Genomic DNA, 26,021 nt, shown 5'->3' with positions numbered 1-26,021 from the left:
TTAATGGGGGGTGGTGGAGCTATGATAATTAGCTGTTCAACTTTGTCAGCAAGGGAAATGGCCCAAAAGTCTCAGGAAGTTACAGAGTGACATAAGTAATTGCTGAAGTTACTTATGCCATAATTTCCTGGGACTTCTGTTCTGCAAATCGAGCCATGGAATGTGCCAGAAATTCTGAGCCAATGTAATGGCCAAATACAATTACAAACATGAGATTTCTTCAATAATTGAGAAAAATGTTTGGTTATTGATTCAACTTTCCTAGGCAGACAAGGTATACAGAGTAGTATTGTTTTAACTGAAGTCCATGTTGTTGTCGACCTAAACCGGATGATCATATAAAAAGTGATATGGTACAACTCACCGCCCTATAATGTGAGAGTCACCGGTCTCTATGGTAAGCTGAGTGTTCATTGCCTCGAAGCTCGTATTTTCCAACAGCTTCATCTTGGAAGACTTGACTTACTCCACCTATGGATCTGTGAACCAGGACTCAGACACTTGATGCTGTGCCCACCAATAAAATGGAGGGGAAGAGAAAGAGACAGGAATATCAAATTTAACATAAATTAAAATTCCCACACACAGGCACAACATTTACAGCACATGAGCTACTGGATCACTGCTAAAAGTTCATATGCATCCTAGGTTTAATGACACTCATAGAAACATAGAAAATAGGAGCAGGAGTAGGCCATTCGGCCCTTTGAGCCTGCTCCGCCATTCAATATGATCACGGCTGATCCTCTATCCCAATACCACATGCCCACTCTCTCCCCATATCCCTTGATGCCTTTTGTGTCTAGAAATCTATCCAGCTCCTCCTTAAATATATTCAGTGACTTGGCCTCCACAGCCTCCTGTGGTAGAGAATCTCAGGTTCATCACCCTGAGTGAAGAAATTTCTCCTCATCTCAGTCCTAAATGTCCTACCCATACCCTGAGACTGTGACCCCTCGTTCTGGCACCCCCAGCCAGGGGAAACACCCTCCCTGCATCCAGTCTGTCGAGCCCTGTCAGAATTTTATATGTTTCAAAGAGATCCCCTCTCATTCTTCTAAACTCGAGTGAATACAGGCCAAGTCGACCCAATCTCTCCTCATATGACAGTCCTGCCATCCCAGGGATCAGTCTGATGAACCTTCGCTGCACTCCCTCTGTGGCAAGTATATCCTTTCTTAGGTAAGGAGACCAAAACTGCACATAATACTCCAGGTGTGGTCTCACCAAGGCCCTGTATAACTGCAGTAAGACCTCCTTGCTCCTATACTCAAATCCTCTTGCAATGAAGGCCAACATACCATTTGCCTTCCTAACTGCTTGCTGCACTTGCATGTTTGCTTTCAGTGACTGGTGTACAAGGACACCCAGGTCCCTTTGCACATCAGCATTCCCCAATCGATCATCATTTAAATAATTCTCTGACTTTCTGTTTTTCCTTCCGAAGTGGATAACTTCACATTCCCACACTCCCACAAGAATAGTCCAGTTCTCTTCATATCCACTTCTCCTGCTCTCCAACCAAGTTGCAGGCAGGGAATAGCCCAAGAACAGATTTGAAGAATTCTGCAGAAATACATTAACAAGATTGGGTAGAATCTGGAAAAGTGTGGCACATAAAAGGCAGTGTAAAGGTCATTTTAGACACACAAACAGAGAGGCTAGGCCTGACCTGCACAGACTAGCTGGGTACAGCAGCGTAGTGGTTATGTTACTGGATTAGCAATCCAAAGGCCTGGGCTAATAGTCCAGAGAATGCGAGTGCAAATCCTACTATAGAAGTTTGAGAATTTGAATTCCGTTTAAAGAAAAAATAAAAATAAAAACCTGGTATCAGCAAAAGTGACCATGAAGCTGTTGGATTGTCGTAAATATCCAACTGGGTCACTAATGAAGGAAACCGGCCGTCCTTACCCAGTCTGGGCCTATACGTGACTCCAGTTTCACACCAACATGGTTGACTCTTAACTGTCCTCTGAAGTAGCCTAGTAAGCCACTCAGTGTCATTGTTTAAATATACAACTTCAGTCATTGGTGATCAATAACAGGAGCGAAAAGCTGTTTTTATACTGGTGCTCATTTAGTTTGGATTCTGGAAGGCAGGGACTTGGCAGCAGAATCACAGACCCAGTTTTTCTCCAGGTTTACGATTCTGGTCGCCAGGATAAGGGTCCTGAATTTAGTAGCATAAACAGAAGGATCTGCTTTAGAGATGGTGGTCTCAGAAACCAATCTGAAAGGAATGTCAGCATAAAAACAGCTATAGTTATCAAGGAGCTGACAGTTTAAACACAGGTGCTCTAGCATTTAGAAGGGGCTTTAGTGAGAAGGAATTTCCAACCTATGCATCCACTAGTGCATGTGTGTAAACGCACGAAGCGTGGTAAACAAGGTTGGTGAGCTGCAGGTGCAAATAGCCACAAGGAAATATAACTGAGACCTGGCTCAAAAAAGGGCAGGATTGGGTACTAAATGTTCCTGGATACAAGATGTTCAGGGAAAATAGGGAAGGAAAGAAAGGAGTGGGGGTAGCTGTATTGATTAAGGAGAATAGTTAGGCCACAGCTGGAGTACTGTGTGCAGTTCTGGTCGCCACACTACAGGAAGGATGTGATCGCTTTGGAGAGGGTGCAGAGGAGATTCACCAGGATGTTACCAGGGCTGGAGCGCTTCAGCTATGAAGAGAGACTGGGAAGATTGGGTTTGTTTTCCTTGGAGCAGAGGAGGCTGAGGGGGGACATGATTGAGGTGTACAAAATTATGAGGGGCACAGATAGGATGGATACTAAGGAGCTTTTTCCCTTCGTTGAGGGTTCTATAACAAGGGGACATAGATTCAAGGTAAAAGGCGGGAGGTTTAGAGGGGATTTGAGAAAGAACTTTTTCACCCAGAGGGTGGTTGGAGTCTGGAACTCACTGCCTGAAAGGGTTGTGGAGGCAGGAACCCTCACAACATTCAAGAAGCATTTGGATGAGCACTTGAAATGCCATAGCATACAAGGCTACGGACCAAATGCTGGAATATGGGATTAGAGTAGACAGGGCTGATGGCCGGCGCGGACACGATGGGCCGAAGGGCCTCTATCCGTGCTCTATGACTCTAATATTCCAGTGCTGGAGAGAGAGGATGTCCTGGAAGGGTCAAGGACAGAATCTATTTGGTTAGAGTTAAGAAACAATAGGAGGTGCCATTACACTACTGGGTGTATTCTATAGGCCACCAACTAGTGGGAAGGAGATAGAGGAGCAAATTTGCAGGGAAATTACAGAGAAGTGCAAGAGCCATAGAGTAGTGATAACAGGGAATTTCAACTATCCTAATATAGACTGGGATAGTAATAATCAGGGACAAAGAGGGGGAGGAATTTTTGGTGTGTTCAGGAGAACTTTCTCGACCAGTACATTTCCGGCCCAATGAGGAAGGAGGAATTGCTGGACTTGGTTCTAGGAAATGAGGCAGGCCAAGTGGATCAAGTGTCAGTGGGAGAGCATTTAGGGAACAGTGATCATAGTATCATAAGGTTTAGAATAGCTATGGAAAAGGATATGGTAGACTCTAAAGTAAAAATACTCAATTGGAGGGGGGCCAATTTCAATGGGATGAGAACAGATCTAGCCCGGGTAAATTGGAATCATAGATTGGCAGGCAAAACTAATTGAACAATGGGCAGCCTTTAAAGAAGAGATGGTTCAGGTACAGTCCCACGTGAGAGAAAGGTAGAACAACTAAAGCCAGAGCTCCCTGGATGACAAAAGAGATAGAGAGTAAGATGAAGCTGAAAAAAGGGGCGTACGACAGATGTCAGGTTGATAATACAAGTGAGAACCAGGCTGAATATAGAAAGTTCAGAGGGGAAGTGAAAAAGGAAATAAGAGGGGCAGAGAGAGAGTATGAGAATAGACTGGCAGCCAACACAAAAGGGAATCCAAATGTCTTCTACAGGCATGTAAACAATAAGCGGGTAGTAAGAGGAGGGGTGGGGCTGAACAGGGACCAAAAAGGACATCTACATGTGGAGGCAGAGGGCATGGCTGAGGTACTAAATGAGTACATTGCATCTGTCTTTACCAAGGAAGATGCTGCCAGAGTCTCAGTAAAGGAAGATGTAGTTGAGATACTGGATGGACTAAAAAATTAATAAGGGAGGCACTAAAAAGGCTAGCTATATTTAAAGTAGATAAGTCAACCGGTCCAGATGGGATGCATCCTAGGTTGCTGAGGGAAGAAAGGGTGGAAATTGCAGCGGTACTGGCCATAATCTTCCAAACAACCTTAGATACAGGGGTGATGCCAGAGACTGGAGAATTGCAAATGTTACACCGTTGTTCAAAAAAGGGTATAAGAATAAACCTAGCAACTACAGGCCAGTCAGTTTAACCTTGGTGGTGAGGAAACTTTTAGGAACAATAATCCAGGACAGAATTAGCAGTCACTTGTGGGAATTGATTAGGGAAAGCCAGCACGGACTTGTTAAAGGCAAATCGTGTTTAACTAACTTGATAGAGTTTTTTGATGAGGTAACAGAGAGGGTAGATGAGGGCAATGCAATTGATGTGGTGTATATGGACTTTCAAAAGGCATTTGATAAAGTACCACATAATAGGCTTGTCTTCAAAATTGAAGCCCATGGAATAAAAGGGGTAGTAGCAGCATGGATACAGAATTGGCTAAGTAACAGGAAACAGAGCAGTGGTGAAAGGTTGTTTTGCGGACTGGAGGGAGGTGTACAGTGGTGTTCCCCAGGGGTCGGTACCAGGACCACTGATTTTCTTGATATATATTAATGACTTGTACTTGGGTGTACAGGGCACAATGTCGAAATTTGCAGATGACACAAAACTTGGAAGTATAGTAAACAGTGAGGAGAATAGTGAGACTTCAAGAGGATATAAACAGGCTGGTGGCATGGGCAGACACATACAGATGAAATTTAACGCAGAAAAATGTGAGGTGATACATTTCAGTAGGAAGAATGAGGAGAGGCAATATAAACTAAAGGGCACAATTCTAAAAGTGGTACGGGAACAGAGAGATCTGGGGGTATATGTACACAAATCATTCGCAGGGCAGATTGAGAAAGCAGTTAAAAAAGCATCTGGGATCCTGGGCTTTATAAATAGAGGCATAGAATACAAAAGCAAGGAAGTCATGATGAACCTTTATAAAACACTGGTTTGGCCACAGCTGGAATATTGTGCCTGGTTCTGGGCATTGCACTTTAGGAAAGATGTCTTAGAGAGGGTGCAGAAGAGATTTACTAGAATGATTCCAGGAATGAGGGATTTCAGTTACGTGAATAGACTGGAGAGGCTGGGGTTGTTCTCCTTGGAACAGAGAAGGTTGGGAGGAGATTTGATAGAGGTATTCAAAATCATGATGGGTCTAGACAGAGTAGAGAGAGAGAAACTGTTCCCATTGGCAGACGGGTCAAGGACCAGAGGACATAGATTTAAGATGATTGGCAAAAGAACCAAAGGTGACATGAAAAACTGTTTTTTATATATAAACACAATGAGTGCTTAGGATCTGGAATGCACCGCCAGAGGGGGTGGTGGAGGCAGATTCAATCATTGCCTTCAAAAGGGAACTGGATAAGTACTTGAAAGGAAAAAATTTGCAGGGATAGGGCAGGAGAGTGGGACAAGCTGGATTGCTCTTGCATCGAGCCAGCATGGACTCAATGGGCCAAATGGCCTCCTTCCATGCTGTAACCTTACTATGATAACACAAACTATTACTGGAAATCTGAAATAAAAACAGGGCCAGAAATGCAGTCAGCATCTGAAAGAGAAAGAGGCAATCATCAAGTATCGAAAGAGTTCCACCCAAAAAGTTAGTCTTTTCCCGTTCAGATGCTGTGCACTCCAAGCTTTCTCTGTTTCATTCTATAACATCTCCCGATAGAGATTTTAGTTTAAGGATACAGATTTTTTAAAAATCTAGAACCACAGGAGGCCTTTTGACCCATCGTGTCCATGCCAGCTCTTTGCTCGAGTCCCCATGTACTTCTTCTAAACATTTATCCATTTTCTCCTTAAAAGATGCATGGAAGATTGGGATTTGGTATTGCCTCAAGCTGCTACAAATAACTACAACCTTTCAGGAATATTCCAAAACTATAACGTTACAACCACAGGATAGTCTGATGGTGACCCACAGCACATCAAGCATAGTATTTTGTTAAATATTTGTCAGCTAGGATCAGCCACCAGAGCTCGCCAGCTGGGAAAAGAGCCTTGGGTGGTAGAAGTTTGGAACTCTCTTCCGTAAACAGCAGTTGATGCTCGCTCAATTGTTAATTTTAAATTTGAGATTGATAAATTTTTGTTAACCAAAGGTATTAAGTGATTATGGGGTAACGCAGGTGTATGGAGTTAGGTCACAGATCAGCCATGATCTAATTGAATGGCAGAAAAGGCTCGAGGGGCTAAATGGCCTACTCATGTTCCTATGGCAGCAAAAACAAGTGTTACGTCTTGTTACTGCCATGTATCCTCTACACCCTGGAGAACTAACCTAAGTGTGCAGGAAAAAGATTTTGATTTTGCTCACTCATTCAGAACCAGTGCTGATTTATTTAGCTGCTGTGGTCTAATGCAATAATATGAGACCAGATTTGATAAATTGGCTAAATTTAGCTTCTCAAGATAAGCTGAGGGATCAAATGTCACTAAGATTTTAGTAAAGCACAATGTGTAAAATACCACTTGAAACGTGAAAAGTACCCAGCAGCACATCCATGTTACAACACATTGAGTAACGATCCACCTTACAACACTAGTTCTTAAATGGCCCGGGTCTTTGCACAGAAGCTGCTGAATGCATCACCAGACTGGAACACAGAGGGATGCATGAATGAACACTGCAAGGTGACAAATAGCAGACTGGACCATCAAAGTGATTGTCAGAACCATTTGATGCTGCAAGGGCACAGTCCTGCTAATGTTCGTTAAAGGCATGTCCGGAGCCGTACTCTCAAATTGTCTCCATAAGCATCTGACGCTAAAAGCCCAGTTTTATGCCCAGAAAACTGACTTAATATCAGACAGATTGAAGGTTAAACTGGTTCAGATCAGTCTCAACACAATAACTGAAGGGATGATATTTCTTTTCATAATTTAGTTTTATTTACAATGCGCATGGGTTGACAGGTCTTCCTAAATTAAATCCCAAATATGGCATTTATTTCAATACCTTAAATGGCTATTCTGTTAGCACAGCTCCAATTTAGACTGATTTATCATGTATCTCGTTAGAACAAAGCTAGTCAGTAGAGAATTTGACCTTCTAAACTTGGGTCATGTCTGCAGAGCACAATGAACTGTATAACACTAAGATGTCACCAGTTATTGCAGCAATTTGAGATGTTGAATTAAAGAATCTACTTCAAATTAAAATACATTGTCTCAATACAATATTTCTCCATCAATTTCAGCACACCTCTCCACTTTTGAAGACAATTTTTTATTGGAGCAAAGTTCCACAGCAACAGATATCCTTGGCTGGGCCTGGAGTGTAGGCAGAATATTTGATCATCACACCAGACCCTGATTGCCCTCAGGCATCCATCACATGTCCTTCCAGCACGGGTCAGTGGAGAGTGATTGGGAGAAGGGACCCTGGCTAATTTGTCCCATTTTAACCATGCTGGCTGACATCAGCTAATGTCAATACTGAACCTGAGAGCTTACTGGTCTGCATATCTCAAGTACATTACACCATGGTGAAAGAGCACAAGCAGAAAAAAGGAAAGAGAAAAATCAGAAGTGCAATTTTCTAAATTTATGGACAACACCAAATTGAGGTTATAGTCAATACTGAGGAGGACTAACAAAATACAGGAAAACATTAATAAACTTGCAGGCATGTAATTGGCAAATGAAATTCAATATACATCAGTGCGAACATCCTAGTGTTACACTGTTCATTGCTCTCTGCAGACATGACCCAAGATTAGAAGGTCAAAACCTCTACTGTCTAGCTTTGTTCTAACAAGACACATGGTAAATCAGTCTAAATTGGAGCTATGCTAACAGAATAGCCGTTTAAGGTATTGGGTACATTTTGGTAGGAAGAATAAGGAGGCCACTTACTCCTTGGAAAATAGGAGTCTAAATGGGGAAGTGAAGCAGAGGGATCTGGGGGTCCAGATACACAAATCACTAAAAGTAGAGCTGCAAGTTAATAAGGCCATTAAAAAAAGCAAACCAAGCACTGGGGTTCATTTCTAGAGGGAGAAAATTGAAAAGCAGAGAAGTTATGTTAAATTTGTACAGAACCTTGGTTAGACCACACTTGGTGTACTGTGAACAGTTCTGGTCTCCATATTATGGAAAGGATATCGAGGCATTGGAGAAAGTACATTTTTTTGCACAAGGATACCAGAACTGAGGGTACAACTATCAAAGACTGAAAAGGCTGGGGCTCTTTTCTCCAGAAAAAAAGAGAACATTGAGGGGTGGCCTGATAGATATCGCTAAGATTATGAAAGGGTTTGATAGTATAGACAAAAGAAGATGTTTCCACTTGCAGGGAAGATCAGAACTAGGGGCCATTAATAGAAGATAGTCACTAATAAATCCAATAGGGAATTCAGGAGAAACTTCTTTACCCAGAGAATGGTTAGAATGTAGAACTCGCTACCACAAGGAGTAGTTGAGACAACTAGCATAGAAAAACACGAGGGAGAAAGGAGCAGAAGGCTATGGTGATGGGGTGAGATGAAGAAGGGTGGTTGGAGGCTCATGTGGAGCATAAATACTGACATGGACCTGTTGGGCCAAATGGCCTGGCCTGTTTCTGTGCTGTACATGCTATGTTGGGGGGGGGGGGGGGGGGAGGGGGTGCGGGGGGAAAGAGGGGAAAGAGAGACAGAGACCAAAAAGGAGAGAAAAAAAAAGTACAAGCATTTGGAAGCATCTACAAATAAGATGAGATTTAAAACAGTTGGCATCAAACTCTGCATGTTCAGGATCTTCGAAACCAAGCATCCCCAACAACCACACAATCAACTGGACACATCCTGTCCAGACTGTGAATCATACAAGCGCACAATACATTAACCACCTCTGTCCCCCTTCCCTAGACTGAGCAATGGCAACGGAAATAGATTGAACGTTAGTGAGCTCAACCAATGGGTTATTTGTGACCTCAACACAAAATTACAAAGGGTAGATGCAAAGTCAAAATATAACAACTATTCTCATCATCTCTAGACGATGAAATAAAAACCAAAATGCTCAGGTCAGCAACTGAAAGAGAAAGATGAAGAGCATCATCAGAAGTGAAGTTGCTGCACATATCCAGCATTTTGTTTTTATTTCAAATTTCCAGTGTTCATACCACTTTATCCTCAGCACACAGCTCAGTTCCATTCTCTTCACCTGTAAATGACTGGGCAATCGGTACAAGGACACAAACTGAGTATCAATCACCGGAGCAAGAGTTGGTACAATCACAACACTGAGGAACACAGGTTCAATCTGACACACTCGCCGAGAGTGGGAGGAAGGGCACATCACATACCTTGTGATCAGAGCAACATTCTATCATGGGTAAGATGGGTATAGAGGGATATGGGCCAAGTGCAGGCAATTGGGACTAGCTTAGTGGTATAAACTGGGCGACATGGACATGTTGGGCCGAAGGGCCTGTTCAATGTTGTAAACTTCTATGATTCTATTGAAGGAGGCTCAGAAATGGGGGAACAAGTCCTTATTCTACCTCCCATCCTCCAGCTAGTCACTTCCTCTCCATTAGGTTCCCTACCTTCCTTTACAAGTTGAAGCAGTATCAGTTAGGATTGATTCACATCTATCATTCCATCTCAGGCAGCAGAGAAGGTTAAGGGAAGGTTAATAGAGGTTTTCAAAATCATGAAGGGTTTTGATAAGAGTAAATAAGGAGAAACTGTTTCCAGTGGCAGGCGGGTCGGTAACCAGAGGACAAAGATTTAAGGTAATTGGCAAAAGAATCAGAGGCGACATGAGGTGAATGTTTTTTTTAAAATGTAGCAAGTTGTTATGATCTGGAATGTATTGCCTGAAAGGGCGGTGGAAGCAGATTCAATAGTAACTTCTAAAAGGGAACTGGATAAATACTTGAAGGGGAAAAATTTGGATGGGCAGAATGGCCTCCTGCTGTGCTGTATCATTATATGATTCTATGAGCACGAACTACCTTCCCAGATAAAAATATCAGAATTTAAAGAAAGCCACCACCTCACAACAAGGCAAAATAAGTTAGCATACAGAGATAGTGAGCAGACTACCTGGGGTATAAACGTATCAACATTTCAGGTAGTTATCCAGAGTATGGCAGATCACTGGTGATCTCATTTAGTAGCTAAGAGCCCAGACATGTCAGTGGGCTAGAGTGGGTGGAGCTGGTGCTAAAACTGTTTTGTCCCTTGTGATCTCTACTGCATCTTGTAAACAAAATATTAAGTGCACGAAAGTACTTTCTATTCTAACTACTTTCCCTCCCTCCTCAGTGAAATATCACATATAGTACCTTGTACTCTCTTAGAAACTGTCCTTTCGGGTTGCTGCCTTTCTCAGCCACTGACTTTAATGGAAGCCAACACTTTGGCCCTACCAGGCTAGTTCAATCTACAGCCACCCAGCCAAGTAATCGGCTTTTTCAAGCTTGTAGCTATTTTCCAGGACACTAGATATGACCATGCACTCATCTTTCAGAAGAGGAGAAAGTTGGGCTTTACTTGGCCAAACTTCTCTCGTTTTAGTAATGGAAGCCTTCATCCATACCTATACAGTGCCCACTAGAAGATTAATCTGACCACATGTTCGAACTTGAACAGTGACTGGAGCCATTTTGGAGAAGTGCCACCCCACAGATGAGCACACTCAAATCAAAAGATCAGCTCAATTCCTAGAGTCACTATGTATCTCAGCAACTAACCACACTTCAACAATTCACAAATTTACTCGACTGAAATGTTATTGAAAGGCTGCAATAATCTAACTACTGTTGATGTTCAGTCAACATTGAGGCCCCAGCTTGGTAATAGTCTCACCTCTGCATCAGAGCATGGTGCGTTCAAGTGCAAGCTAGACCAATACGAGTGCAGTAGTGAGGGAATGTTACATTATCCACAGCACCTTTGGATAAGATGGTAAAACAAGAACCTATAAGGCTGGCTAGATTTGAAGAAGAACAGGAAGTTCTCATAGTGCCCTGTCAAAAATCTCTCCCCGTTGTTCCTTGAGGAATATGGTGCACAATAACTGCCACATTTGCCTACATAAGTCAAAGGTTGTGTTTAATTTGAGATATAAGGAGCATTAAGACTTAAGTATTTATTATTGATGTACCAATGTATAAGGAACAATGTTTACAACCTATAACCAGGAACAAAAGATTACACTCTTATTTGGAGTTTCTACATAACCATTATTCCTAATATTTTTAAGAATGGACGTGATAATGAGGCTCACTCCTGGGTAATAATGTTCATTTTAAAATTTCACACAGGAGTGACAACATCCATTCCCTTTGCTAGGACATCGATAAATGGTGTCAAACCCATGGAGGTGTCTTCAGAGAACGGGTTATTTATCCAAAGATATAGAAAAAAATATTGAATCAATTTCCAAAATATTTTATCACACAGGCATTCATTTTTAATCAGAACTTATTTAATACATTGACAGTGCATTGTTACCCCATTCACACAAGTTCAATCAATGGACATGGTGAATTTGGGCTATATTTTAGGCAAAAATTCACAAACAGTCTGTACTAACAGAAAAAAAAATTTGATTGAGATGGATTTTTAAATGCAAAAGGCTGAGTTGAATATTAGTTTACACAATGAGTTAGAACAATGTGATAAAGTGTAACAGTCAAATTATAGGATTACTTAGCATATTGGTACCAAAACACAAGATTAAATTTCCTTTACATTATCACCTCCCATAACTAGTGACAAAGGTGTAACCAACATGACACCCTACTATTATACAGTTCAAAATGCTCTAAAGCTTTGGGTGTTTCTCACAGTTCAAGTGACTATAATATGGAAACCTTAATAAAACCCCATTGGTTTTTTGACTTTGCTGTTGGGGGTTTCAGGAGTGCAGCCCTGATGCAAAGACTCACTGCCATTAACCCTCGCTCCCCACCTCCTACTGCCCTTTGGTGCCTCCAGTCCACTGTACTTTGATCACTTGCTTTCTGATCTTCCATCTTCTCTTGAAACTGAAAAGTTGCATCTCAGGGGCCTTAACTGCAAAGCAAGTGCCTCCAGTGACGATATTGTCAAATCATAACCACGCAGTATCCCCCCTACACAAGTGTAACCTATACACTTAATGATCCACACTGGTAATGCTTCCCTGTATATCAACAGTCCATTATAATTTAATTGATATACCCAGTGATCATGTACTATTAGGCATAACACTGCACATATACCGGCACTATCTTACCTCACAGTACTGGAGTGTATCAGCTTCTGACCACACTAATCCCTTGACATGGATAGTCATATTACTATCACTCATCAATGCTTTTATTCTCCAAGTAATGTCACAACTAGCTCTTAATACATTCCCCTGACAGCACTGCCAACAGTTCCTAGTAATGCTTGCATTGTGACAGCATCTCAGCACCTGCTAATGCTTGCATTCCCTGATTTCAATATTACTGCTCACTCTTAATGCCATAATTATCCTCAACAGTAACTCTCTCAACTGCCATTAACTTTCTCATTCTCCAAAAGAATGACCACCACCTCCTGTTAGTGATCTTGTTCTTCAACAGCACTAGCAACTGCTCCCATTAATGCTCTTGTTCAACACCATTACCACCAATTAACATTAATGCCCTCACACTGGCAGCATTGCTACCAGTTCTGGTTAAGGCTCTCGCTATGACAGCATTACTGCCATGTCCTGTTTAATATTTGTGTTCCAATAGGGACAGCAATGCTCAATATTTATGTTCAGGAACATGAATAAATATTCATTTTCCTCAACAGTATTATTGCCATCTCCCGTTAAAACTATCCTTCCACAACACTGACAGTAAATATTTCTAACAGTTCCTATTTCTATTCATTGTCCCTGGATACTATTGCAGATCCTGTTAATATTAGCATTCCAACATTAACAGTAATACCTGAAACATTAACTCACCTGTTCTCTGCACATATGCAACCGAAGCTGCTGAGTGTTTCCATCAGCTTCTGTTTTGGTTTCAGATTTCCAGTATCTACATTTTTGAGGTTTTGTGTTTATATTGACTAGCATTACTGCAGCTCCTGTTAATACATGAATCTAACTAAAGGAAATTACAGAAGTATGAGGTGAGTTGGCTGGGATAGATTGGGGAACTTTACTAAAGGGGATGACGGTGGATAAGCAATGGCTAATATTTAAAGAACATGTGCAGGAATTACAATTATTCATTCCTGTCTGGTGCAAAAATAAAACAGGAAAGGTGGCTCAATCGTGGCTTACAAAAGAAATTAAGGATAGTATTAGATCCAAAGAGGAGACATATAAAATTGCCAGAAAAAGCAGCAAGCCTGAAGATTGGGAGCAGTTTAGAATTCAGCAAAGGAGAACAAAGAGATTGATTAAGAGGGGAAAAATAGAGTGAGAGAGTAAACTAGCAGGGAACATAAAAACTGACTGTAAAAGCTTCAACAAATATGTCAAGAGAAAAAGATTAGTGAAGACAAATGTCGGTCCCTTACAGTCAGAAATGGGGGAAATTATAATGGGGAACAAAGAAATGGCAGAACAATTAAACACATACTTTGGTTCTGTCTTCACAAAGGAGGACACAAATAGCCTCCCAGAGATGTTAGGGAACCAAGGGTCGAGTGAGAGGGTGGAACTGAAGGAAACCAGTATTAGTAAAAAAATAGTGCTAGGGAAATTAATGGGGCTAAAGGCTGACAAATCACCAGGACCTGATAATCTACATCCCAGAGTACTAAGAAAGTGGTCCTGGAAATAGTGGATGCATTGGTGATCATCTTCCAAAATTCTATAGACTCTGGAACAGTTCCTACAGATTGGAGGGTGGCAAATGTAACCCCACTATTTAAAAAAGGAGGGAGAGAAAAAACAGGGAATTACAGACCAGTTAGCCAATTACCGCCCCATCAGTCTACTCTCAATCATCAGCAAAGTGATGGAAGGTGTCGTCGACAGTGCTATCAAGCGGCACTTACTCACCAATAACCTGCTCACCGATGCTCAGTTTGGGTTCCGCCAGGACCACTCGGCTCCAGACCTCATTACAGCCTTGGTCCAAACATGGACAAAAGAGCTGAATTCCAGAGGTGAGGTGAGAGTGACTGCCCTTGACATCAAGGCAGTATTTGACCGAGTGTGGCACCAAGGAGCCCGAGTAAAATTGAAGTCAATGGGAATCGGGGGGAAAACTCTCCAGTGGCTGGAGTCATACCTAGCACAAAGGAAGATGGTAGTGGTTGTTGGAGGCCAATCATCTCAGCCCCAGGGCATTGCTGCAGGAGTTCCTCAGGGCAGTGTCCGAGGCCCAACCATCTTCAGCTGCTTCATCATTGACCTTCCCTCCATCATAAGGTCAGAAATGGGGATGTTCGCTGATGACTGCACAGTGTTCAGTTCCATTCGCAACCCCTCAGATAATGAAGCAGTCCGAGCCTGCATGCAGCAAGACCTGGACAACATCCAGGCTTGGGCTGATAAGTGGCAAGTAACATTCGCGCCAGATAAGTGCCAGGCAATGACCATCTCCAACAAGAGAGAGTCTAACCACCTCCCCTTGACATTCAACGGCATTACCATCGCCGAATCCCCCACCATCAACATCCTGGGGGTCACCATTGACCAGAAACTTAACTGGACCAGCCATATAAATACTGTGGCTACGAGAGCAGGTCAGAGGCTGGGTATTCTGCGGCGAGTGACTCACCTCCTGACTCCCCAAAGCCTTTCCACCATCTACAAGGCACAAGTCAGGAGTGTGATGGAATGCTCTCCACTTGCCTGGATGAGTGCAGCTCCAACAACACTCAAGAAGCTCGACACCATCCAAGATAAAGCAGCCCGCTTGATTGGCACCCCATCCACCACCCGAAACATTCACTCCCTTCACCACCGGCGCACTGTGGCTGCAGTGTGCACCATCCACAGGATGCACTGCAGCAACTCGCCAAGGCTTCTTCGACAGCACCTCCCAAACCCGCGACCTCTACCATCTAGAAGGACAAGGGCAGCAGGCGCATGGGAACAACACCACCTGCACGTTCCCCTCCAAGTCACACACCATCCCGACTTGGAAATATATCGCCGTTCCTTCATTGTCGCTGGGTCAAAATCCTGGAACTCCCTTCCTAACAGCACTGTGGGAGAACAGTCACCACACGGACTGCAGCGGTTCAAGAAGGCGGCTCACCACCACTTTCTCGAGGGCAATTAGGGATGGGCAATAAATGCCGGCCTTGCCAGCGACGCCCACATCCCGTGAACGAGTAAAAAAAAAACATCAGTAGTGGGGAAAATGCTAGAGTCTATTATAAAGGATGTGATAACAGAACACTTGGAGGTTATTAACGGGATTGGACAAAGTCAGCATGGGTTTATGAAAGGGAAATCATGCCTAACAAATCTACTGGAGTTTTTTTGAGGTGGTAACTAGTAGAATAGATAGGGGCGAACCAGTGGATTTGGTGTATTTGGATTTTCAGAAGGCTTTTGATAAGGTCCCACACAAGAAGTTAGTGTGCAAAATTAAAGCACATGGGATTGGGGGGGAATATACTGGCATGGATTGAGAATTGGTTGACAGACAGGAAAGAGAGTAGGAATAAACTGGTCTTTTTCCAGGTGGCAGGCAGTGACTACTGGGGTACTGCAGGGATCAGTGCTTGGGCCCCAGCTATTCACAATACATATCAATGATTTGGATGAGGGAACGGAATGTAACATTTCCAAGTTGGCAGACGACACAAAGCTGGGGTGGAATGTGAGCTGTGAGGAGGATGCAAAGAGGCTCCAATGTGATTTAGACAAGTTGGGTGAGTGGGCAAGAACATGGCAGATGCAATATTAAGTGGATAAATGTGAGGTTATCCACTTTGGTTGTAAAAACAGAAAGACAGATTATCTGAATGGTGATAGATTGGGAAAAGGGGCGGTGCAACGAGACCTGGGTGTCCTTGTACACCAGTCGCTGAAAGCGAGCAGTCAGGTGCAGCAAGCAGTTAGGAAGGTGAATGGTATGTTGGCCTTCATTGCAAGAGCATTAGGGTACAGGAACAGGGATGTCTTACTGCAGTTATCCAGGGCCTTGGTGAGACCACATCTGGAGTATTGTGTGCAGTTTTGGTCTCCTTATCTGAGGAAGGATGTCCTTGCCATGGAGGGAGCGCAACGAAGGTTTACTAGACTGAGTCCTGGGATGGCAGGACTGACGTATGAGGAGAGATTGGGTCGACTCGGCCTATATTCACTAGAGTTTAGAAGAATGAGCGGTGATCTCATTGAAACATATAAAATTCTAACAGGACTAGACAGACTAGATGCAGGGAGGATGTTCCCGATGGCTGGGGAGTCCAGAACCAGGGGTCCCAGTTTCAGGATACGGGGTATGCCATTTAGAACCGAGATGAGGAGAAATTTCTTCACTCAGAGGTGGTGAACCTGTGGAATTCTCTACCACAGAAGGCAGTGGAAGCCAAGTCATTAGATGTATTCAAGAAGGAGATAGATATATTTCTTAATGCTAAAGGGATCAAGGGATATGGGGAAAAAGCAGTAACAGGGTACTGAGTTTGACGATCAGCCATGATCATTTTGAATGGCGGAGCAGGCCCGAAAGGCCGAATGGCCTACTTTAGCTCCTATTTTCTATGTTTCTATACCCATATTCCTTGACACAGTAACATTACTGCTGTCCCTGTTTATATCCATGTCCATTGACACCGACAGCAATATTACTGCAGCTCCTGTAAATACTGCCCCTGCCAGTAATATTACTGCACCTCCTGTTAATACTGCCCGTGCCAATATTACTGCAGCTTCTGTTAATACTGCCCAACACTGACAATAATATTATTGCAGTTCCCATTAATGCTGCCCGAGACTGACGGTAAAGTAAATGCAGCTCCCGTTAACTCTGTCCCTAACAGTGACAGGAAATATTACTGCAGCTCTCACTAATATTTATGTCCCATCACTGACAGGAAGTTTATTAGTACAGCTTTCGGACCCTGACACTGACAGTAAGATTCCTGCAGCTCCCATCAATACTGCCCATCAGTAATAACCCTGCAGATTTAGGGCTACTACTGCTACTGCCGCCCTCGCCCCCAATAATACTACTGGCGCCCCCACCAATACCGCCCCCGCCAGTACTACTACTGCAGCCCCCATTAATACCGCCCCCGCCAGTACTACTACTGCAGCCCCCATTAATACTGTCCCTGCCAGTAATACTACTGCAGCCCCCACTAATACCGTCCCCCGCCAGTAATACTACTGCAGCCCCCACTAATACCACCCCCACCAGTAATACTACCACAGCCCCCACTACCACCCCCACCAGTATTACTACCGCAGCCCCCACTAATACCACCCCCGCCAGTAATACTACCACAGCCCCCACTAATACTGTCCCTGCCAGTAATACTACTGCAGCCCCCGCCAATACTACCCCTGCCAGTAATATTACCGCAGCCCCCACTAATACTGCCCCTGCCAGTAATATTACCGCAGCCCCCACCAATACTGCCCCTGCCAGTAATATTACCGCAGCCCCCACTAATGCTGCCCCTGCCAGTAATATTACCGCAGCCCCCACTAATGCTGCCCCTGCCAGTAATATTACCGCAGCCCCCACTAATGCTGCCCCTGCCAGTAATATTACCGCAGCCCCCACTAATGCTGCCCCTGCCAGTAATATTACCGCAGCCCCCACTAATACTGCCCCTGCCAGTAATATTACCGCAGCCCCCACTAATACTGCCCCTGCCAGTAATATTACTACAATTCCAGTTAATACTGCCCCCCTTCCCCCCCTCACTGACAGCCAGCTATGGCTGTGCCTGGACGGTGGGTCCCGGCCCGCTACCGGGGACTGTTCAACAACACATCGGACGCCACTGTACCTGGCAGGCTGGCCGAGGCGGCGGCTGCTGCTGCGGACGAAGCGGAGCGGCTCGGCTCGGCCTCTCCCCCCACCCCGCGTCTCTCTCCTCTATCCTCCGCCGACAGCTCGGGCGCTCTTCAGGCGAAGGCGGGACGACTCGATGCGCCGTCTCTCGGAAACGCGTCCGCCGTTCTCGAAACGACAAAGTGCCGCGGATGGAAGAAAAGCGAGCGCGGTGCGCAGCAGCATAAAAAGGCCTGGGAGCGGAAACGGGGACTAGCCTGGGGCACCATCACCGCCCGAATCTCCGCACACATTAACCTTGATGCTGCGGCTCTCCCGCTCTACACAGGCACTCCCTGCCCCTTTAATTGATTTATCGTCGCCCAACAATTTAATCCCTTCAAGAGCGATTAACCGACCGCCGCTCGCGCCCAACCGCTCCCCCACCCTTTTAAATACAAAGCGTCACCGAGAGCCCCGCCCACCTCATTTATTGGCCAGTGGCTTTTAAGGCCCGCCTTCCCACTCTCTTAAACCGCGCAGCGTGATTGGACGGGAGAGCGGTCGCTCAAGGGAATTGGGGCGGGGTTAGCCTTTGATTGGTTCGCAGGACCATCGCGCAAGGGGTGGGCGGAGAGAATTTCGATTTGATTGGTTTAGAGAACCGTCGCTCAGGAGGGAGAGGCGGTCACGAATCGCTAATTTGAATTGGCACACGCGCGCCCACCCGCGGCCACGCCCACCCTTTATTTCGGTGCGCTATTATGCAAATCATGATGCGGTCATTGGCTAACACGTCACATAATCCCGCCTTACTCGTTGTGAATCGTCTTCGCTCCGTCGCCTTTGATTGGCTCCTGTGGCTGTCAGTCATTCACTGGGGCGGGGTTGAGGCGGTATTTTTTTTATCAACAACAGCTTGGTAGTATCACAGGAGGCGGCCATTCGGCCCATTGTGCCTGTGCCAGCTCGTTGATGGAATCATAGAAAAGTTACAGCGCGGAAGGAGGCCATTCGGCCCATCGAGTCCGTGCCAGCTCTATGCGATAGCGATCCAGCCAGTCCCACTCCCCCGCCCTTTCCCTGTAGCCCTGCAAATTTTTTCCTTTCAGGTACTTTTCCAGTTCCCTTTTGAAGGCCATGATTGAATCTGCCTCCACCACCCCCTCGGGCAGTGCATTCCAGATCCTGACCACTCGCTGTGTAAAAAAGTTTTTCCTCATGTCACCTTTGGTTCTTTTGTCAATCACCTTAAATCTATGCCCTCTGGTTCTTGACCCTTCTGCCAATGGGAGCAGTTTCTTTCTATCTACTCTGTCTAGACCCTTCATGATTTTGAATACCTCTATCAAATCTCCTCGCAACCGTCTCTGTTCCAAGGAGAACAATCCCAGCTTCTCCAGTCTATCCACGTAACTAAAGTCCCTCATCCCTGGAATCATTCTAGTAAATGAAAGAGCTGTCCAATTAGTCCCATTCCCCTGCTCTTTCCCCATAGCCCTGTCATTTTTTTTCCCTTCAAGTATTTATCCAATTCCCTTTTGAAAGTTACTATTGAATCTGTTTCCACCGCCCTGTCAAGCAGTGAATTCCAGATCATAACAACTCGCTGCGTAAAAAAATGTTTCCTCATGTCACTTGTAGTTCTTTTGCTAATCTCCTTAAATCTGTGTCCTCTGGTTACCAACCCTTCTCCCACTGGAAACAATTTCTCATTATTTACGCTATCAAAACCGTTCATGATTTTGAACACCTCTATCAAATCTCCTCTTACCTTCTCTGTCCTAAGGAGAACAACCCCAGCTTCTCCAGTCTATCCACGTAACCGAAGTCCCTCATCTCTGGCACCATTCTACAGATACATAAATAACAAAACACTCAGAATACCGATAGGGTCATGAAGGGTTGCACACAATAAACTCATAGGTAACAACAGCGAAATGGCAGAACTACTGAATAGCTACTTTGCCTCTGTATTTACCAGGGAGACTACCAAGGTGGGCAGGACATTAGAAGAAACATAGAAACATAGAAAATAGGAGCAAGAGTAGGCCATCCGGCCCTTCGGGCCTGCTCCGCCATTCAAAATGATCATTGCTGATCGTCTAACTCAGTACCCTGTTCCTGCTTTTTCCCCATATCCCTTGATCCCTTTAGCGTTAAGAAATATATCTATCTCCTTCTTGAATACATCTAATGACTTGGCCTCCACTGCCTTCTGTGGTAGAGAATTCCACAGATTCACCACCCTCTGAGTGAAGAAATTTCTCCGCATCTCGGTTCTAAATGGCATACCCTGTATCCTGAGACTGTGACCCCTGGTTCTGGACTCCCCAGCCATCGGGAACATCCTCCCTGCATCTAGTCTGTCTAGTCCTTGATTGAAGAAATTGAAAAAATGTTAAAACATTTAAGATAGGAAGGGGGAGATAATTAATAAACTAATCAAACTTAGGGAGGATAAAACCCCTGGTCCGGATGGATCGCATCCACGAATATTAAAATAAGTTAGGGAAGAGATAGCAGAGGCACTTTTACATATATATAAAAATTCATTACAAAAGGGAATAGTGCCAGAGGACTGGAGAACAGTTAATGTGATTCCTATATATAAAAAGAGAGATAGAACAGGTCCAGGGAACTATAGAACAATTAGCTTAACGTTGGTGGTAGGAAAGATAATGGAAACTTTACTGAAAGATGTAATAGAAAAACATCTAGAAAACAAAAATATAATAAAGAAAAGTCAGCACAAATTTCAGAAGGGAAGGTCATGCTTGACCAAACTTATTGAATTCTTGGAAGAAGTAACAGAAAGAGTAGACAAGGGTAATGCAGTTGATGTTATATATTTGGATTTTCAAAAGGCCTTCGATAAGGTACCGCATTGTAGACTCATGGCTTAGGACAGAGCATGTGGAGTCAGGGGACGGGTAGCAGAATGGACGGCAAGTTGAAAACAGAAAGCAGGGGTTAAGGGTAGATACTTAGACTGGCAAAAGGTGGGAAGTGGTGTTTCACAGGGATCGGTGCTGGGACCACTGTTGTTCACAATTTACATTAACAATTGCTAAATTTAAATCTGAGATGGATAGCTTTTTGGCAATCAAAGGTATTAAGGGATATGGGCCAAAGGCGGGTATATGGAGTTAGATCACAGATTAGCCATGATTTTATCAAATGGCAGAGCAGGCACGAGGGGCTGAATGGCCTACTCCTGTTCCTATGTTCCTATGATTTGGACTCGGGAATCAGAAGTACAATTTCAAAATTTGCGATAGATAAGTGCATTTTGGTAGGGAGAATAAGGAGGCCACATATTGCTTGATAATAAGAGACTAAATGGGATAGAGGAGCAAAGGGATCTGGGGTACAGGTACACAAATCACTAAATGTAGCAACGCAGGTTAATAAGGCCACAAAAAAGAGAAACCAAGAACTGGGGTTCATTTCTAGAGGGATAAAATTGAAAAGTAACGAAGTTATGTTAAACTTGTACTGAACCTTGGTTAGACCACACTTGGGGTACTGTGCACAGTTCTGATCTCCATATTATTAAAAGGATATAGAAGCATTGGAGAGGGTGCAAAAAAGATGAGAGGATATAATGTATCAGAAAAGGCTGAACAGGCTGGGGCTCTTTTCTCCAGAAAAGAGAAAGCTGAGGGGTGACCTGATAGAGGTCTTTAAGATAATGAAAGGGTTTGATAGGGTAGACGTCGGGAAAATGTTTCCACTTGTGGGGGAGTCCAAAACTAGAGGTCCTAAATATAAAATAGTTGCTAATAAATCCAATAGGGAATTCAGGAGAAACTTCTTTACCCAAAGAGTGGTAAGAATGTGGAACTACAATAGATGCATTTAAGGGAAAGCTAGAAAAGCACACGAGGGAGAAAGGAATAGAAGGATATGCTGATAGGGTGAGATGAAGTAGGGAGGGAGGAGGCTCGTGTGGAGCATAAACACCGGCATGGACCTGTTGGGCCGAATGGCCTGTTTCTGTGCTGCAGTTTCGATGTAACGAGATATGAATCTCTACTGCACCCTCGCCCTAAAGTGTGATGCCCAGAATTGAATACGATACTCCAGCTAACCAGTGTTTTATAAAGGTTTAATATAGCACCATTAACATCGTAAAACGACCCAAGCCACTTCACAGGAGCATCATCAAACAAAATCTTCCAAAACCGTTGGCAGGGGGAAGAATAAGAACATAAGAAATAGGAGCAGGAGTAGGCCAATCGGCCCCTCGAGCCTGCTCCGCCATTCAATAAGATCATGGCTGATCTGATCCTAACCTCAAATCTAAATTCATGTCCAATTTCCTGCCCGCTCCCTGTAACCCCTAATTCCCTTTACTTCTAGGAAACTGTCTATTTCTGTTTTAAATTTATCTAATGATGTAGCTTCCACAGCTTCCTGGGGCAGCAAATTCCACAGACCTACTACCCTCTGAGTGAAGAAGTTTCCCCTCATCTCAGTTTTGAAAGAGCAGCCCCTTATTCTAAGATTATGCCCCCTAGTTCTAGTTTCACCCATCCTTGGGAACATCCTTACTGCATCCACCCAATCAAGCCCCTTCACAATCTTATATGTTTCAATAAGATCGCCTCTCATTCTTCTGAACTCCAATGAGTAGAGCCCCAATCTACTCAACCTCTCCTCATATGTCCACCCCCTCATCCCCGGGATTAACCGAGTGAACCTTCTTTGCACTGCCTCGAGAGCAAGTATGTCTTTTCTTAAGTATGGACACCAAAACTGTATGCAGTATTCCAGGTGCGGTCTCACCAATACCTTATATAACTGCATCAATACCTCCCTGTTTTTATATTCTATCCCCCTAGCAATAAAAGCCAACATTCCGTTGGCCTTCTTGATCACCTGCTGCACCTGAATACTAACTTTTTGATTTTCTTGCACTAGGACCCCCAGATCCCTTTGTACTGCAGTACTTTCCAGTCTCTCGCCATCAAGATAATAACTTGCTCTCTGATTTTTCCTGCCACACTTGGGTGATCTTCAGCAGGGATTTCTGTTTATCGAATGGGATAGAAGTTTGATATTTAACAATTACACAGTCAAATATACATGTGACCCTTCTGAGGATTCCAATCCAGCAGGTCTTCGTCGGTTGCAAATACCCGGCCTAGACTTCCTCAGATTGGTGGATTGGATTTGATGAAGGCAAAAAAGCTCATTAAAGAAAGAAAGAGACTTGCATTTCTGCAGCTCCTTTCACCACCTCAGGACGTCCCAAAGCACCTTACAGCCAATGCTGTGGATACAGGAGTGTGACGTGATTCATTTAGGAAGGAAGAATGAGGAGAGGCGATATAAACTGAATGGTACAAGACGTGTTCAAAATCATGAAGGGTTTTGATAAGAGTAGATAAGGAGAAACTGTGTCCATTTTTAAGAAAATTGGCAAAAGAACCAGAGGCGGGATGAGGAGAATGTTTTTATGCAGCGAGTTGTTATGATCTGAAATGCACTGTCTGAAAGGGAGGTGGAAGCAGATTTAATAATAACTTTCAAAAGAAAATTGGATAAATACTTGAAGGGGAAAAATTTGCAGAGCTGTGGGGAAAGAGCAGGGGAGTGGGATAATTGGACAGCTCTTTCAAAGAGCCGGCACAGGCATGATGGGCCGAATGGCCTCCTTCTGTGCTGTATCATTTTATGATTCTACTCTCTACCATTTACAAGGCACAGTCAGGAGTGTGATGGAATACTCTCCACTTGCCTGGATGAGCGCAGCTCCAACAACACTCAAGAAGCTCGACACCATCCAGGACAAAGCAACCCGCTTGATTGGCACCCCATCCACCACCCTAAACATTCACTCCCTTCACCACCGGCGCACCGTGGCTGCAGTGTGTGCCATCCACAGGATGCACTGCGGCAACTCGCCAAGGCTTCTTCGACAGCACCTCCCAAACCCACCACCTCCACTAAACCTCAGCTCATCCAAAGCTCCAGTGCGGTATCCTAACTCGCAACAAGCACCCCTTGTGCTCACCGACCTACATGGGCACCCGGTCCAGCAACACCTCAGATTTAAAATTCTCATTCTTGTGCTCAAATCCCTCCACGGCCTCGCCCCCTCCCTATCTCTGTAACCTGCTCCTGCCTTACAACCCTCCGAGATCTCTGCGTTCCTCTAATTCTGGCCTCTTGCACATCCCCGATATCTTTCGCCCATCCATTGGCGGCCGTGCCTTCAGCTGCCTAGGCCCTAAGTTCTGGAATTCCCTCCCTAAACCTCTCCGCCTCTCTACCTCTCTCTCCTTTAAGAGGCTCCTCAACTCGCTCCTGTAAAGCACCTTGGGACGTTTTACTACATTAAAGGCGCTAGATAAATGCAAGTTGTTGTTGTAATTTGGGAAACGCAGCAGCCAATTTTATGCACAGCAAGGTCCCACAAACAGCAATATGATAATGACCACGTCATCTGTTTTTTTAGTGATGTTGGTTGAGGGATAAATATTGACCAGGAGATCGGGGAGAACTCCCCTGCTCTTCTTCGAATAGTGCCATGGGATCTTTTCTGTCCTCCTGAGAGGGCAGACAGGGCCTCGGTTTAACGTCTCATCAGAAAGATGCATTTCCACCCACCCATTGTTTTCGTATATTTCACAATATGATTTTTGTAATGAAAAGTAAAGTTCAAACCGTTCCTTTATCAACAGTGGGTTTCATGGCCTGACATGAACAGGCAGGGGATCTTTTCTCTGAAGGGTGACCTACAGGTCTTTAAAATGATGAAGGGATTTGATGGGGTAGAAGTAGAGAAAATGTTTCCCCTTGCAGGGGAATCCACAACTAGAGGTCATAAATATAAGACAGTCGCTAATAAATCCAATAAAGAATTCAGGAGAAACTTCTTTACCCAGAGAGTGGTGAGAATGTGGAACTCGCTCCCACAAGGAGTAGTTGAGGTGAATAATGTCGATACATTTAAGGGGAAGCTCGATAAACACATGAGGGAGAAAGGAATAGAAGGATATGCTGATAGAGTGAGATTAAGTCGGGAGGGAGGAGGCTCGTGTGCAGCATAAACACCGGGATAGACCAGTTGGGCCGAATGGCCTGTTCCTGTGCTGTGATTTCTATGTAATTCTATGTAACCAGCACTCCATTCATCATGATGGAAGGATTTAATTTATGACAGGTAGTTACTCAGACCGGCAAAAGGTGGGAAGTGGTGTTCTGCAGGGATCGGTGCTGGGACCACTGTTGTTCACCATTTACATAAACGATTTGGACTCGGAAATCAGAAGTACAATTTCAAAATTTGTGGACGACACCAAATTGGGGGGTGTCGTTAATACCGAGGAGGATGCGACACAAATACAGGAAGACATTAATAAACTTCAGAATGGGCGTGTAATTGGCAAATGAGTTTAAGTATAGATAAGTGTGAGGTATTACATTTTGGTAGGAAGAATAAGGGGGCCTCATACTGCTTGGATAATAAGAGTCTAAATTGGGTAGAGGAGCAGAGGGATCTGGGGGTACAGATACACAAATCACTGAAAGTAGTGACGCAGGTTAATAAGGCCATAAAATACAAACCAAGCACTGGGGTTCATTTCTAGAGGGATAGAATTGAAAAGCAGGGAAGTTATGTTAAACTTGTATAGAACCTTGGTTAGACCACACTGGGAGTCCTGCGAACAGTTGATAGGGTAGATGTAAAGAAAATGTTTCCCCTTGTGGGGGAGACCAGAACTAGGGGCCATAAATATAAGATAGTCACTAATAAATCCAATAGGGAATTCAGGAGAAACTTCTTTACCCAGAGAGTGGTGAGAATGTGGAACTCGGAACCACAAGGAGTAGTTGAGGCGAATAGTGTCGATACATTTAAGGGGAAGCTCAATAAACACATGAGGGAGAAAGGAAT

General features: G+C 44.2%; 1 protein-coding gene across 1 annotated transcript in view; it reads right to left on the bottom strand.

The window, feature by feature from the left end:
- LOC137299999 (repressor of RNA polymerase III transcription MAF1 homolog) overlaps nucleotides 1-18,580 on the bottom strand; it is a 46,804-nt gene extending 28,224 nt beyond the window's left edge. The window contains exons 1-2 of the mRNA XM_067969067.1: nucleotides 18,129-18,580; nucleotides 365-507 (exon numbers count right to left, since the gene is read on the bottom strand). Of these exons, the coding sequence (XP_067825168.1) occupies nucleotides 365-447 (83 nt within the window). The 5' untranslated portion in view covers nucleotides 448-507; nucleotides 18,129-18,580. The remainder of the gene's footprint in view (nucleotides 1-364; nucleotides 508-18,128) is intronic.
- Nucleotides 18,581-26,021: the final 7,441 nt, after the last annotated feature.

The sequence above is a fragment of the Heptranchias perlo genome, chromosome 2, assembly GCF_035084215.1.
Source record: "Heptranchias perlo isolate sHepPer1 chromosome 2, sHepPer1.hap1, whole genome shotgun sequence".
In the NCBI taxonomy this organism is placed as follows: Eukaryota; Metazoa; Chordata; class Chondrichthyes; order Hexanchiformes; family Hexanchidae; genus Heptranchias; species Heptranchias perlo.
The sequence above is the reverse complement of the archived record's forward strand: the minus strand, read 5'-3'. Positions and strand labels throughout refer to the sequence as shown.